General features: G+C 28.7%; 1 protein-coding gene across 2 annotated transcripts; it reads right to left on the bottom strand.

The window, feature by feature from the left end:
• Window positions 1-5,488: 5,488 nt before the first annotated feature.
• LOC145164835 (sugar transporter ERD6-like 6) lies at window positions 5,489-9,822 on the bottom strand. Of its 2 annotated transcripts, XM_079083543.1 has the most exons (17): window positions 9,716-9,822; window positions 9,338-9,594; window positions 9,047-9,109; window positions 8,853-8,942; window positions 8,644-8,703; window positions 8,483-8,548; window positions 8,245-8,386; window positions 8,083-8,147; window positions 7,865-7,957; window positions 7,506-7,586; window positions 7,293-7,424; window positions 7,091-7,153; window positions 6,801-6,860; window positions 6,599-6,664; window positions 6,427-6,486; window positions 6,107-6,221; window positions 5,489-5,812 (listed from the first exon to the last, which is right to left on the bottom strand). In XM_079083543.1, the coding sequence occupies exons 2-17, from the start codon at window positions 9,536-9,538 to the stop codon at window positions 5,700-5,702; spliced, it is 1,470 nt and encodes a 489-aa protein (XP_078939669.1). In that variant the 5' UTR covers window positions 9,539-9,594; window positions 9,716-9,822; the 3' UTR covers window positions 5,489-5,699. The 2 variants fall into 2 exon arrangements, with proteins under 2 accessions (XP_078939669.1, XP_078939641.1); XM_079083515.1 differs by having other exon boundaries at window positions 9,338-9,800.
• Window positions 9,823-16,422: the final 6,600 nt, after the last annotated feature.

Below are 16,422 nucleotides of genomic sequence, written 5' to 3'. Positions count from 1 at the left end.
TCTTGTGGCCTTTCTTTCTTGGGCATTTCATCAAATACCTTGTGATCATACTATTGAAATGCAGCATCATACGCCTCTTTGGTTGTTCGATTGTTTATGTTTTCTGGTTTTTAATTTTGTTAGATGTTGGAAATTTGTACCAGTGCAAAAACATAAGTGCATACTCGTTAAAAATAGAATGATGAAATATATTATGAATAGTGACTAGTTTTGAGCATTTATTTTCATGTTAATATTTGGGGACCATTTGTGGTTGGTAGTGGTACAGGGGTACTTTTTAACTTTATGTTTTTCATGGCAATTTATGAACTTACAACTGCATTTTAATTGGATGTTTATTCCAGTTTTGAGAATAAATGCACATTTGAAATTCATTTTTGGGAAAGTTGGGTTCAACTCAAATTCTTATGACCAGATGTTTTTGTATAAAAGAGATAATTCAAAACTTATCAAATCATATAAACAAAATTGAGGTTGTCAAAATCCGAATCTTACATCTTATTATTTTACGTTTTATAAAATCATATTGGAATCAAAAAGATCTTATAAAAATAAAGTTTTTGGAAGATCTTGAATTGTATAGTAACCATTATAACTTGATCTTGATTAAAATATTGACGGTAAAATCAATTTTAACTTCTTAAGCAGTAATCATAATTCTTATAGATGAAACTGTAACAATGTTTTGCCTTAATTCAAAATGAATGGATGAAGTTGTAATTATCTATGAGGCTTCATGTAATATGCAATATGCAATGCTCGATTTAGGGTTGGATGTAAGGATTTTTAGACTCATCTTCTTGTTAAATGTATAATTTTTTAAGCAATGCATGAGACTTTAAGTAGAATGACGAGTTCCAAAATTTTAGAAAAATAAAACTTGACTTTAAAATAAAGACTAATGAAATGAGATCCGATATCTTAAGATCATAGTCGGGATCTAAATTATCAAATATAAATTTTGCTTCAGAATTTGTCCTAGTGCGAACAGGATCATGTTTATGCTTCTATAATATTAATATCTTAACATATTCCGAGATCTTAAAGACCATGAATAAAAGGATTTTGATTATTATTATTATTATTATTATTATTATTATTATTATTATTAATTGGTATTTTCAATATAGATAGGTATTTTTGTATTATCAATATAATTTTTTTTTTCGTATTTCCAATAAATGCATATTTTTTCGTATTATCAATATAAGTATTTTTTTTGTAGTTTCAGTATAAATATTTAAATACATACATTTTGTATTTTAAATATAAATACCTATATTTCGTATATCGATATAACTATGCATTTTTTCATATTTTCGATATAAACACATAGATTTCATATATATTTTACAAATACATATTATTTTGTATTATTCATTTATTAAACATGTAGGCCAAAATGTATTTTTACAACGCAAATCTTATTTATAGAGTAAAAATACATTGATTTATATTTAATAAGCATAAAAATAATTTTAAATACATAATTATATTTTTTATGATTTTGAAAGTATAAAAGATATAGATACATATCTTTAAAAATTTTCAAAAACATAAAAATATCTATTTGATGTGAATTATTAAAGCTATTTATATATTTAAAATGTATTTTGTTTGTGTATACACTTAAAGTGTTTTTACAATAAAATATATAAATATGTTTTCGGTTGTAAATTTTTTTTAAGTGTTCAAATATGCTTTTAAATACACAAATATCATTACAAATGTACTTTTATTTTAAAAATATGTATTTGTATTAATAATACGAAAAAACTCGTATTTATTGAAAATACAAAAAAAAAAGTTTTTATACTGATAATACAAAAAAAATATTTATACTGAAAATAAAAAAAATACATATTCAATACATGAATAATATAAAACACTTTTATATATATATATATATATATATATATATATATATATATATATATATATATATATATATATATATATATATATAAAAGTTGTCCGATTAGATTATATATTAAACTGAATGAGTTATTAACAAATTCATCAGATAGAAAACATGTTGGGTTGACAAGACGGAGGTTCCAGGTTCGAACGGCTTGCCTATTTCCTCCAATTTTCTTAAGTGAGAAGGAGGATGCTGATGTAGGCATCCATGTCAGCTAATCACGCCCGGTCAACGCACATGTGGTTTAGGATGACCGGTTTAACCTGTAAAAAGGCAAAATTGGAAAAAAAAAAAATTATAAGTTTGCAACATAAACGAACCAAAATTCCATCAAAAGGTAAAACCATAAATTTAAGACAAACTTAAGGTTTTTTATAATATTATCTCTTTTAAAAACTGTACCTAAAAAATCAAATGACCATAATGCATTTTTCTCCTTGTTGTGTGTTCATTTTTATGTTGTATTTTTCTCTTGTCTTGCCCTGTAATTGTACATTGTACTTTGTATTATGTTTCGGGTCCAGCTTTCCACCGGCTTTTTTTAATCTAATCTTTCGTTGCCTCTAAAAAATGCATCTCTCTTTTTTAATGAAAATAAAAATTCAGCAAAGCACGTGACAATAACTGCAATTTTCGTTATTATTTAATACGGGTGAAATTGATAGTAGCATAAACATGATTTATTATCAAACATATTAATTGTGAAATTTGAAAACGAGGGATGATAAAGAGGCCCACATGTTGGAGCTCCCTATTTGTGTTCTAAAAGTCGCGATTTAACAAAAAGATTCATACACCTAACATCAAATCTTCACCATACAAAACATGAGCCATTAAATGTGAGTGGAAAGAGTAAAACATGTTCTGTATCCTTTTGGGCTTTTGGCCTTTGGTTACCATTTATAAATATTTATCTCAAAACACTACTCCTTCATCCGTTCGTACATTTATGTTTTGGATGAAAGTATTTGTTATTTTCTTTTGTATATTTATTATAAAATATAAAATATTTATAGCTTTATTATTTTAATTTTGTTCAAAATGAATACTCATTTTAATTTATATTAAATTGAATTTTTTATTATTAATGTATTTAGTTTGAAAATTTAAATATGATGTTAAACTAAAAATAATTTTAAAAGTTTAAAAAATGTTTAAACATAATCTTAAATATAAAACTTACATCTTAATTAAACTAGATAATATCCAAAAAATTATATTTTAAATAAAAAATATTAAATAAAATAGTTTAAAATCAATTAACCATTATTGAAAATAACATTAAATCACTATATATATTTACCTAAAAATTACATAAAATAAACTCAAAAAAGGCACCGAACATATATTCAGTTTTTCTTTATTATAAATAAAAGTTAGAGTATTATTTGATAATGATTCTTATCATCATATTTAGTAACTAATTATTTATATAATGGTTTAAGTCATTTTTAGTCATTAGATTTTTGTGAATGTTTTATTTTAGTCATTTTAAATTACTATTGGTTACTGAATTTTTTTTTTCATTTTAGTCACTATGATCGTGATAATTGGTTTATAATATTGAACAACTTCATCGATGTTATAATTAGTCATCGAATTTTTCTAGATATTTTATTTTAGTCATTATATTTTTGTTTAAACTACCATTAGTCATTGAACTTGTTTAAAATTTCATTTTAATCAATCTACTTTGTTATTATCATTTTTAAAAATAAAAATGAAAAAGAACTACTATTTTGTTTTTCATTTCCACAACAATTAGACTTGTTACATCAATTATTTTAGAGTAAACTATATGAATGATCCTTATAATTTAAGGTAGCGTAATCTTTTTTAACCCGGACAGTCTCCAGACTTTAAAAAACTATTTTGTCCTTTTCCATATCATTGCTTTTGTCGCCAAAAGAAATGCACCCAATCACCGTCGATAATTAGTTTCACTTTGGCCTCCTCCATAGAATTAAGACAACCATAAAACCTTTTACCCACATTTTGTTTGGTCGAATATGTTTGTGTTTGCAATTGCTTTATAGAAAACATAGCCCTTGTGTGTTGAAGGAGGATTGAGTCCCCAGACTCAAGCTGCTGGAAGAAGTTGTAGACTTGTTAGTGTTTTCAATTGATTCACACCTACCAAGATATTGTCCGATTTGGGCCTCTTAATACGAAGACTTGTAATAGTCTTTTTAAAGCCATTGGGATTGTATGAGTTACTATTGATGACAATAGTGATGAGGTGGATAAGGGCAAAATAGTATTTTTAAAGTCATTGTGACCGTTCAAGTTAAAAAAATTAAGGATTAAATATGTAAGCTACCCTAAATTACAAAGATTATTTGTATAATTTACTCTAAAACAATTGATGTGACAAGTTTAGTTGTAGAGAAAATACAAAAATATTAAGTTTTTTTTTATTTTAATAAATGATAATAAAAAATCAGAGTGACTAAAATGAAAAAAAAAATTCAATAATCAATGGTAGTTTAAACAAAGCATAATGATTAAAATAAAACACTCATAAAAGTTCAATGTCTAATTGTTATACTAGCATGTTAGAGTGATTAATATATACACAAATAAACAAGTTTAATGACCAATAGCAGCTTAAAAAAATATAATAACAAAAATTAAACACTAAAAAAGATTCAATGACTAAAATGACCTAAACCTTTTATATAATTAAAAAACTTAATGAAAAATTATTCACATTTTAAGTCAACCCAACCCTATCTATTTAACCGATCTCTAAATTTGGTTTCCAAATCCCTCGATCTTCATCACGTTGCTACATATAAAATGGGTGCTGATTTTTCCACTGGGATTTTTTATACATATTTAAATTTATTGACAATTATACCCTTATACCCTATTTTAAGTTTTATGCTATATCCTTGTTTTTTTTACCAAAGGAATAAGAAACATATATAGATACTACTCGCTAACACGGATTGATGACCTGTAACATAGTTGGCCTTCTACTTTGGAGTTTGAAGAAAATTAATCTGGGTTTTCCGTGGATTAAAATAAACCCAGGTCATATTCAAATCGTGAAGGGAGGGGTGATCGATTTGAGAGTTTTTCTTGTTATTGTTGTTTTATCGATTAAGAGTATGTGGGAAAAGAATGTTTTTATAGAGATTGGAATGATAATAGAGTAGAGATCTATGTGTGTGACTGTGTGAAAGAACGCAGGTTTTTATGGGAGTAACGCAGGTTTTTAAACAAAAAAAAGTGGAGCTTTTTCTCTCCTATAACCCTAAGTAATACAAGGGTATAAATGTCAATAGATATAAATGTCAGTGGAATTATAAAAAGTTAAAGTGGAAATATCAATACCCATATAACATTATTGGAATCAAATACCTGGAAAGCTAAATCTAACTTAAATTGAGCAAATATAACATAAAACAAAACAAGATATATGATCTTCAGCAGCCTCTCAAACTTATTGCATAGAATAAAACTCACTAGTAATTTTTGTAATAAAACTTTCAACACTCTTCTCATGAATACCTTCACCTCTGTTTCCATTTATTAATCTCTACTTAAATGCAATATTATCACTTATTCAAAAACAAATTCTCAATTCCCTTTCTCTTCTATCTCTTTTCTTATTACATTACACATGATTGCAACAAATGTAATGATGTTCTTATGGGATTCGTAAAGACCATGCATTTGCATACAAATTCCAAATAAATTACAACAAGCCCTCGAATTACACAAAAAGAATATTTAATCAACAACATGAAATCAAGAATGGAGCAACATCATATCATCTCAAGGAAAACTGTATCTCCTCCAATGTTTTTCCCTTTGTTTCTGGTACCAAAAGGGCCGAAAACACAACCGTTGCAGCACACATAACCATGTACAGAGTAAATGTTCCTGTCAAACCAAAAAAAAAAACAATTATAAATATAATTATAATCCACCATATATTTTATATTTATTGCTAAATTCATGTCATTTTCATTATTGCATGACTGGACAAACTTTTTAGGGCTAAGGAGGGCATTCATGTCTTTTCACCGACGAGTGATCAAGAGCATGATCCTATTCCACTTTTTGGATGGGACAATCATTTTTTTTTCTGATTCACATCGGTCTCAGTCCCAGTGTGTCAGTCTGTCAGTCAGTGTCAGTGTCAGTCTGTGAGAGAGAGAGAGAGAGAGAAGAGACCTCCACCACTCCATGCTAAAAGCAAAGGTGCGGTAAGTGTGATCACCCACGCGATAAACCAATTGGATAATGTTGCTACACTCCCTGCAAGTCCTTTTATATTCACAGGAAGAATCTAGAACATGAAGAAAAAGAAATGAGTTTTATCGAAATAAATAAATAAAAGATTTAAAATCTTTAGTTTTGAAGTCATGAAAATTATTCTTAATGTATGTCGTAGGAAAAGTTGCAGATTATGTTATTCATGTTAGCAACTGAAAATAATGAAAATTTTAACCAAATTTTTTAATATTATGAGGTTGACTGAAATATAATTTTACCTCAGACATAATGATCCATGGGATGGGCCCCATTCCAAGAGAAAATGCAATTACCATGCCCTAATCAAGAAATTGGTCAAAGTCAAACAACATAAGTACAATGCTTAAATAAAAATAAATGAAAGTAAATTGCTATTTCTCACATTTAGTTATAAAGATAAAGAGCACGTACCACAACTCCAACCACTGATAAGATACCCATTGCAGTGTACACCGACGAACTGTTTTCCACATAATCCTAAAATGTTTTCCATAATATTACACAATAAAATTGGTTCAAAAAAGAACTTAAAGTTCACACCTTTAAATCTTTTTCAAAAATATATTGTGGCTTTATCCAAATTGTAAGGTTAAAAAAAAGAACATATAATTACCTTAATGAAGAAGGATGCTGCAACAACTATGAGACTGATAGTCATTCCAGCAGAAGAAACCTATTGAAAAAGAAATTTTCCCATTTTACGTAGGTAACAAATAAAAACATACTTCCATTTATTTTTAATATTGTAGCATCCTATTTTCATTTCTTTCAACTACAACATTCTATTTTCAATCTTTACCTATAAAGAAATGAAAGTAGGATGCTATAATAAACAAATGAATGAAAGTAGGTTTCTATTTCTTGCATTGAATCCTATGTAGCAAGTAACATTGGTTCCCTTACAATTAGCAGAAGCCTACGTCCTGTTTTGTCAACCAACCATGTGGAAACTGCAGTTGCAATAACCTAAATGGTGCAAATATTCTTTGTTAGAAAAAGTCGTTTAAATTAAAAATTGAAAAGGGGAATAGTTAGTTATAATTAGGAAATGTAAATCAGGTACAAAGTGGGCCCCATTATAAGTAGTTGTTATGTTGATGCTTACTTGGATAGCACCAAGTCCAAATGTAGCAGCATCACTGCTAGAAATTCCTGCAGTTTGAAAAATGTTACTGGAATAGAATAGAACACCATTGATTCCACTGAGCTGTTGAAGGACAAGTAATCCGATTCCGATCTGCAGGAATTGAAGATTCCGGAAGATGATGTTTAGTAAGTAATAAAAAAAAAAAAAAAAAAAAAGAACAAAACTATGTACCATTAGAGGGAACCAATATCTTCTTTGTTTGAGATCTGAAAACCGAATTGCAGCTCTTCTGTTTGATGATGCTACAGATCTCTAAAAAATGGAAAACATTGATTAATCATTGTAAGATCATGTTTTAAAAAGATATAAGATTAAAGATTGTTTGATGCACATATACTGAAACAAATATTCCGGTTGAACGGTCTTCATATGATGACCAAGGAAAGGAATGAATCATTATATCGCAATTTTTCATTCCATTCCATCCCATCCCACAAAACAAACAACTTTTTTTTTTTCATTCCAATGGAATGAACCATTCCATTCCTTCCTATTCCAACCAAACACTACCTTAATGTTAGAGTATTCACCTTAATTTCATTTACTTCAACAGTAATATCAGTATCAAAACCACGGAGAACTTGCAAAGAAGATTCAAAATCATCAGTCATACCCATCTTTGCCTGGAAAATTCAGATAATATTAATTACCTCAATCATTAATATCAAGAAAGAAAAAAAAACTCTTCTTTCTAATAAAAATATATTTAAAAAAATCCAACCAAAGCAAAACCCTTCATTAAGCTTACCAGCCACCGAGGAGATTCAGGGATAAAAAAGAGACCAGGTATCAAAATTAGGCATGGCAAAGTTCCTGCAAAGGAATTTAATTAATATAAACTATTTGAATAAGAAGAATAAGCATATCTTAAAAAACATAAACATAATAGAAGTAATTTGTAGACAATTACCCAAAATTGCAAGTATTCTCCAATTAACAAAAAGTCCCAGTAAATAAGAAAGCATTATCCCAATTGTGACAGATAGCTGATTCACAGAACCTAACCCCCCTCTCATGTTTTGAGGTGCTATCTCAGCTATATAAACAGGAACCTTCATAATCCACAAACATAATAATTTTTTATTTTTATCATGAAGCTTTTTACAAACAATATATTTTTAAAACATATACTTGACAATAAGGGTTACCGTATATGATATAATTCCAACACCAAATCCTTCCAATAACCTTCCCATGTACAGAAATGATGTATCCTATAAAAGACAAACCCATTATTGACTACATGATTAGGGTTCTAAGAAACTTTAGATGCAAAAAAAAGAAAAAGAAAATTTTATTAGAAGATTACTTGGGCAAATGATATACAAAGCCAGCCAATGATGTTAGGGATAGCTGCAATCATCAAAGACTGCAATTTTGACCACATAGATTAGAAGTTGTGAGTTATGTATCTTGAATGTTTTGCAACTTATTGCTATATTATATAAGTGTGTAGAGTAAAAGTAAGTATATATATAATTTCAGATACGAAATCCAAAGAAAGAAAGAAAGGATTACCCCTTTCCGACCAATATACTCTGCAATTTGACCACTGGCTATTGCACCAACCATGGCACCCACATTTGATAAAGAACCAAACAAGGAGAACTGAAACCAAATACTTCAAAATCAGTTCATCTTCATTCAAAAGAAATCAAACTCCAGATTATTCAAACAAAATCCAGTAAAAAGAAAATGATCAGCAAACGAACCTCAGAGACAGAGAGGTGAAGATCGCGAGAAATAGCTGTTTGTGTAGGTGAAGAATAACCACCCTGGAAGAACAAGAAACATCACACAAAATTGAAATCTTCCACAAAAGAGTCGCCCTAACTCTAGATGTGAAATTGACCAATATTGAACTTCAGAATTAACATAGATCTTATGTTATTTGGTAAGATTTTACAGCAAGCAACTTCAGATAGAAGTCAATTATGGTAAATTTTGCAACAAAATCCAGAGATGCTATCTTTTTCGGAAATAGAAATTGGGAGATTACTTACAGTGAAACCGAACTGGATGGGGCCTAATGCAACGATAAGAACACAAGCAAGGACAGAAACAGAGCGATCTCTGATCATCTGAGAAGATGTCATCATACTGGATTGTCTTGAACCCATACGATACCAACTACCCGTATGAAGAAACGGTTTTCTGAGATCCCTATCCGCCCTCCCATCTTCATTTTCATCCCTGAAACTCATTTTTTGCTTTCTTCTATGCAGATCCTTCCTTCTCTCTTGCTATATATACGATTACACTACATAAATCATAGATGGGATTACGGTTTGTTTGAAGAATTCTATGTATTAGAAGAAGTGTGGCAAAGTAGTAGTAGGGTCAAGGGATGCAGGTGCCGATGTATACAGGTGGACGTGGACCTGAGAAGTGAGAACTAGTGACAGGCGACTACTCTCGAATGTAGATGATGATGATGATGATGATCTGCGTTTGTGCTGATCTTGTATGAGTTATTAAATACCCATTTTCTTCGGCTTAAGTTCCTCATAAAAAGATTTGACAATTTTTTAATGTATTATTATACATCTAATATACCTGATTTATTGTTTATGATATTGAATTTTTATTATGTTTTTACTTTTTATAGATACGATATACAGTAGTTATCAAAATAAATAAATGGTTATTTATTTTGGTAATCTTAGGTTTTATTTCTAACAAAAATTTTAAATAAAAAAATATTACATTACTTTTACGTTTATTTTATTTATAATTTATCTTTTTTATATACTTGGTTTTTTATTATTTAAATGTCAAATTACCCGCATGCAATAAAATTTTTATTAATCAAAATCGACTCTAGAATAGTGCTACCTATCATCATTATTACAACAAAGCCACCACATTGAGTTTGACTCATACGATTTTATTGTATTGTTTTTATTTATAAAGATTTTACATATATAATTAATAATCATCACGTTTTTATTAGATTACCTTTCAATTTAAACATTGTATTTATTTAAAAATAATAATCAATCATTAGTTTGAAACTACCTTATATTTTTTAGTATATGATTTAAATCAAAATCTTTGATAATTGTCAAATGTCTAACATGTCTACTAATGATAAGAATATAAAACCTTGGAAATTAAATTCATTACTTATATAGAGTAACTAAATAAGTTACCAATTTTAGTTTTTAGTCCCAAATGAAACGTGTAAACACTTTTACAAAAATTAATGCCTTTTATAAGTTCTCGTTAACCAATTAAATCTTTCAATAATTACTTTTGTGGCAAACGTGTTATGCGATTTTTGACAAAAAGTTCATAGGCTTTAAGCAATGTTTTCCGGTTTGAACCGGCCGGTCGAACCGGTTGGACCAGGAACCGAGAGAGTGAGCGGTTCAACTATCACCGGTTTTATGTCGATTTCTGAACCGGATTGAACCGGCCGGTTTTTAGAAAAACCCGGTTGAACCGGTCAAAATAAACCGGTTAAACCGAATAAAAACATATGAAAAAGAACCATTTACATAATAAATTTTGGTGTTTTTTTTCAAATCTATTTAGTTCTCTAAATAAAAACATATGATAAATGTTATAAAGTTTTTTGATGTGTTTGTATTCGTCTAAAACTATATTTTGTTTCGATATTATATTTTATTTTCTTTTTGACGTATATGGATTAATATAAAACACTAAAACTTATGGTTATGTGTTATTGTAATATATTTGGATTCATCTAAAACTTATTTTTTATGTGTATTTTTAATGTTTGAACTTGTAAATATCAAATTCATGATTTATATATGTATGTATGTGTAGAAAAATAGGAAAAAACATGAAAAATATTAAAACCGGTTGACCCAGCGGTCGAACCGGTTAAACCGGTCGAACCAGGAACCGGTCACCATACCGGTTCAACTAAAAAACTGGTTTTTAAAACATTGGCTTTAAGACATTGGTGTAGTAGCGGACCTTAGTGGTGCCGGAGGGTCTCGGGCCACTGCTCCAATTACGGCACCTAGTGTAAATTTTTTTTTTAATGTTTTTTCTATTAGGTGCACCGGCTTAAAATACAAATGTCACTACTAATTTAGATTTTTTCAGAAATTTTTTTTAATGTCACCCCTACTAAAACCTTTTGCGTCCGCCACTGCATTGGTCGCAAATATATTCTAATGAATTTAGAGAATAACCAAAATTTGTAATTGTATATATTTAATTATCAACTTTTTTTTTATATATATATTTGATCCCAAAAGGCGAGAACCTATATAAAATGTTTAGATACAGTGACAGTTTTTAGTTACTTCTCCTCCGATAACCCATAACCTTATGAAAATAATCAAATTTTATAATTATACATATTTGATCATTTTTTTTATATACATTTGATATCCATTAAAATCTTGAAATTTATGTTATTAATAAACACCTTTAACTTTGAATGTACTCTAGTTGTTATATACACCCAATTTAAATCCAAAAGTTCTCCTCGATCATACTATCGAAAAAAAATACCCAAGTTACTGCATGAGTCGTTGTGTGAGTTTCCAACTTACTACATTGTTACTAATTTACTTAATATCACAACTGTTTATTTTTCGAGCTGTTTTAGGTTGTCTTTTTTGTCAAATCAAAAAATAGTTTATAAGATAGTTTTTTCAAAAAGCTACTTAGACTAACGTTTCAACAAGCATATTGAGTTTTTTTTTTTTAATCTCGCAAATATATCATTTATTAATTAAAGAAAACTCAATATTCTACATGTTCTATTATGTCATTTGTATTTTTGAGATGTTTTATAAAACATTATTTTTTAATCACTTAACAGTTGGCTTTTCCGCTAACTGCTAGTTTTTTAGTTATATTTTTCATGTAACTTCATAATAACAATGAATCTTGATTAAAACTTATTTATCATATACTTTGGGGGTACGAATCATAATGAATATTTAACTTTTCATCTTCTTTTTATTACAAACGTTTTTCAATAATTTTTATTTTGTTGTAAATAAAAAACAAATAGTTATACATAAAGAACAAAAAAATTATATATCATCATAATTTACCACGTGCATTGAAATTCGACCGATAGCAACATAAACATTAAACATAATGATTATGGATATATTTTTCATTAGCAACTTAAAAAAAGTGGAATCGGGATACCACCAAATTAATTGGGGACGTGAACGTCTCTATCTAACCTAACCTCTAAACAAATATACAACATGTGAAAATTTTGTACTGCTTTTTATTTAAAAAATAGTAAATTACAGAAATGTTCCTTGTGATTTGCTCTGATTTGTAGGCTTGGTCCAACCTTTGAATAATTGATAGGTTACATCGTGTTGTTTCAAACAATTGCAATGTTTGTCTCTTTTGTTAGACGTTGTTAAGACTCGGGCGTTAAGTCTAAGTAAAAGACTAATATACCCCCTTTTTCTGTTATTTTTTATTTTACAAACTACAAAGACCAAATATGTAACTGGAAAAAAATGAAATAAAACACCTAATTATACCGAATGTTTTCTCTTCAATCTAGAACTTGGTTATACCAAAACACCTCCCCTCGGTCTCAACTTACACTGTGTAAGCCTCTGTCGAACACCTCTTTTCCGTATTGCTTGGTTCTCCGGCCCTCATCCCTCCGATCTCCTCAACACCTTCACCTCACCGCTTGCATCTCTAGCGGACCCCAACCCTTCGGTCTTCGGTCTCCATTCTTTGCATTCATTGCTACTCTCCATCATCAAACTTCTTTCTTAACAAAGCTACAAACAAAGATGTTTTCACACCTTGGTGGCGAACATGGAAGATAGATTGTTTCGTTTGGAAATGTAGGGGAACAAAAACATGCTCCAAATCCATAATAGAAGTATAGATCAAATCATGAAACCAAAACCCACACATAAATCGCCTTCCTTAATTCTTTGATTCTTAATTGGGAAAAAATTGATTGTTTATTTGGATTCCATTTGTTTCTTGTTTCATCAGCTTTTATTAGATGTAAGAGGTGGTTGTGGTTCTGATTGTGGATGTGTTCTTTGGTCTCTTCCCTACATGTGGTGGTTGTGGGTTCGTTCTTTCAAAAATCTCAACTACAATCAAATTCAGGTTTTATTTTTCTTTCCCATTTTTGGTTTTTAAAAGTCTTTGATTTAGTTTTTTGGGATTTAGTAGCTTGGAACGAATATAACAACGATGTATATACCATAATAATTTTATGACGTTTTTCTTTTGATTTTGCGATTTATTAAATTTGGAATGAACATTATAGATTAATCATTGTTTGTTTTTTTATTTTGCATAAAGTATTAACTTCATAAATTTACATGATTTATGATTTTGCATTTGAGAATAAGACTATGGATGTAATAAGTGATGGGGAACAGAGGAACGCATGGTGCTCGGTGGCCAGTGGCAATACTAGGTGGTGGACGGCAAGTGAGATTGGGTTGGGAATTCATAGAAGATAGAGGACAAAAATAACAATGGACAATAAAGAAAGACAAATGATGGTTGTGTAGTAGTTTTGGTGGTAGTCGTGATGGTCCCGTTGGTTTCCTATACATATTCAACAAAATATTAAAAAATTAAAATTAGAGGTAGATCGGTCATTTTACACATGTATAACACATTTTTTTAACAATGTTATCCAAAAGAGACTAACATTGTAATTGTTTGAAATCATAGGGACAAGAGGCTAACATAGTAATTGTTTGAAATCATAGGGACGCAAACTATCAATTTTCCAAAGATTGAACCAAAACGTGTGACCATTTCTATATTTTACTCTTTAAAAAATAAATAATATCGATATATTTTATTTTCCTTGGCATAGTGTATCACTTTTCATATTTTTGTCTGACCATTTTTCTATTTTCAGAATTCCCCTTAAAATATATTTAAATATTTATCTGTATTAAACAATTGTCTTTTTATGTAAATATACACATTTTAAAAGTTTTCAGATACATTTTTCAAACACTCATATAACAAATAAAAGCTACAACTTTACGCTACTAGCTAATTTTACCAAACACACTCTGCTTATTTAATGATCAGCATCTGTAATGTACTATTTTCTTTCCTCATCTTATCTTTTTTATTAGAACGGCAAACACACACACATACACACACCCTATATATATATATATATATATATATATATATATATATATATATATATATATATATATATATATATGTGTGTGTGTGTGTGTGATGATTCTTTTTTCTCATATTTCAGAAGCAAACAAAAAATCTATAGCTTAATAAAATCAATTCACAACTTAATACAATTAATTCACAGTTTAATACAATAAATTTACAACTTAATATAATAAATTCGCAGTTTAATACACAATTATATATATATATATATATATATATATATATATATATATATATATATATATATATATATATATATATATATATATATATATATATATATATATATATATATATATTCACAGTCATATTCCCAACTTAAAACTTATATTTATACGTTCATATCTGGAGTCATTTCTATATATTAAAAAGATAATTTATTATATTACGTTTTTACACAAAATTTACAGTTTAACACAATACATTTATAACTCATTTACAAGTATAATTTCATATTTCAATGTATTAAAAAACTCATTCACAATTTAATACAAACATAAATTATATCATATTTCAGAAGCAAACATTAAAAGAAAAACATATACATGAACTATGAAAGATGATAGCTTATCTGAAATCAACGAAGAAGATGAGTGAGAAATAGAATATGTAACGACCAAAATTTTCTAACATAATATCTAACGAAATTATCAGAGTTTTTCTTACAATACGAAATTATACTAAAATTAAAACAACTTAAATCCTAAGTTAAAATCACAGGTTTACAGTAAAATCTATCTATTATTTGAACAACAAGAAGATGAAACTAAGTTATCTAGTCTAGGTCCTTATGCTCCTATCTTCTCCTCTTGTACCACAGCTGCTACCTGAACCTAAAAAACATAAAAATTTCTACTACATTAGAGAAACATGTTTGGTGAGTTATTATTTCTATTTTTCTTATGTTTCTTTTTCTTTTCTTTCTCATACTTTGTGATCCAATCTCTTTCTTTAATACCATACACTGTTATTTTTCTCATTCATGTATCTCTTCTATCTTTATCTCATCTTTACATACTTTACCTTATGTCATCTTTTCTCATGCTTTGCTCTATTCTTAATCTTTCTCATGTCAACTTTCTTTGTTTTTTCTATACTTTACTCTTCTTTTCTTATCTCATACTCTATCTTAGCCTCTTCTCAGGCTCATCTCATACTATGTTTATTCTTATCATACTTTATGCATGATCTTATAGTGTTCTTACTATGCTTTTCACATATCTATTACTCTTAACATGCCTGTCTCATACTATGCTTACTCTTCATCTCTCTACTTTAAACTCTAATGTCTCAACATTCTATTCTCATATAGACACAACAGTCTCATCCTATAGTTACTGCAATCTCATATGTCTTCTATGGGAAACAACATCTCACTAACATTACTGGGTACACTCATTCGAACTTACTCATTCTCTTATGATCCCTCATGGATCCTTAATCATTCTTCTTCTCTTGAATCCCCTCACATATTCCTTACTCTTAATCCTCCACATATTACATCTAAGTATTTAAAAGAACTCCCTTGCGTTGTTCTACTCATGGAACCTTTTCTCTATCTCCTCTAAACATACACAATCTTTATTCTACAGGAATCATCTAACTACATCCCCAAATGGATCATCATCTCATTCCCCGCAAGGACATAATCTCATTCCCGAAGGAATCACACTCTTTATTCTCAAAGGAATCATACTCTTCTCTAACTCTTTTATGTGACTCATCACATAACTCTTGTCCCATGGACACTCTATCTCTTTATCTCATCAAGAGATCCTCTACTACTCATCTAGTACTTAACTCGTAAAGTATTTAATCTCCATCTATGTCACAGTACCATTAATGTCTTTACATACATGCATACATACATACATACTCTTATGATTATATTATATATGATCATACTATGTCTCTATTTACAATCTCTTAGGTGTCAACA

Source organism: Lactuca virosa, chromosome 1 (genome assembly GCF_052849685.1).
Source record: "Lactuca virosa cultivar CGN04683 chromosome 1, Lactuca_virosa_CGN04683_v6, whole genome shotgun sequence".
Taxonomy (NCBI): domain Eukaryota; kingdom Viridiplantae; phylum Streptophyta; class Magnoliopsida; order Asterales; family Asteraceae; genus Lactuca; species Lactuca virosa.
The sequence above is the reverse complement of the archived record's forward strand: the minus strand, read 5'-3'. Positions and strand labels throughout refer to the sequence as shown.

Bases quoted from the DNA above. Each gene is read 5' to 3' on its own strand.
- LOC145164835 (XM_079083543.1), bottom strand. From the start codon at position 9,538: ATGAGTTTCAGGGATGAAAATGAAGATGGGAGGGCGGATAGGGATCTC. The intron at 7,425-7,505 runs GTACATAGTTTT...CAATTCCTGCAG, and splicing joins GATATTGGTTCCCTCTAATG to ATCGGAATCGGATTACTTGT. The intron at 6,861-7,090 runs GTAAGGGAACCA...CTTTTTCAATAG, and splicing joins GACGTAGGCTTCTGCTAATT to GTTTCTTCTGCTGGAATGAC.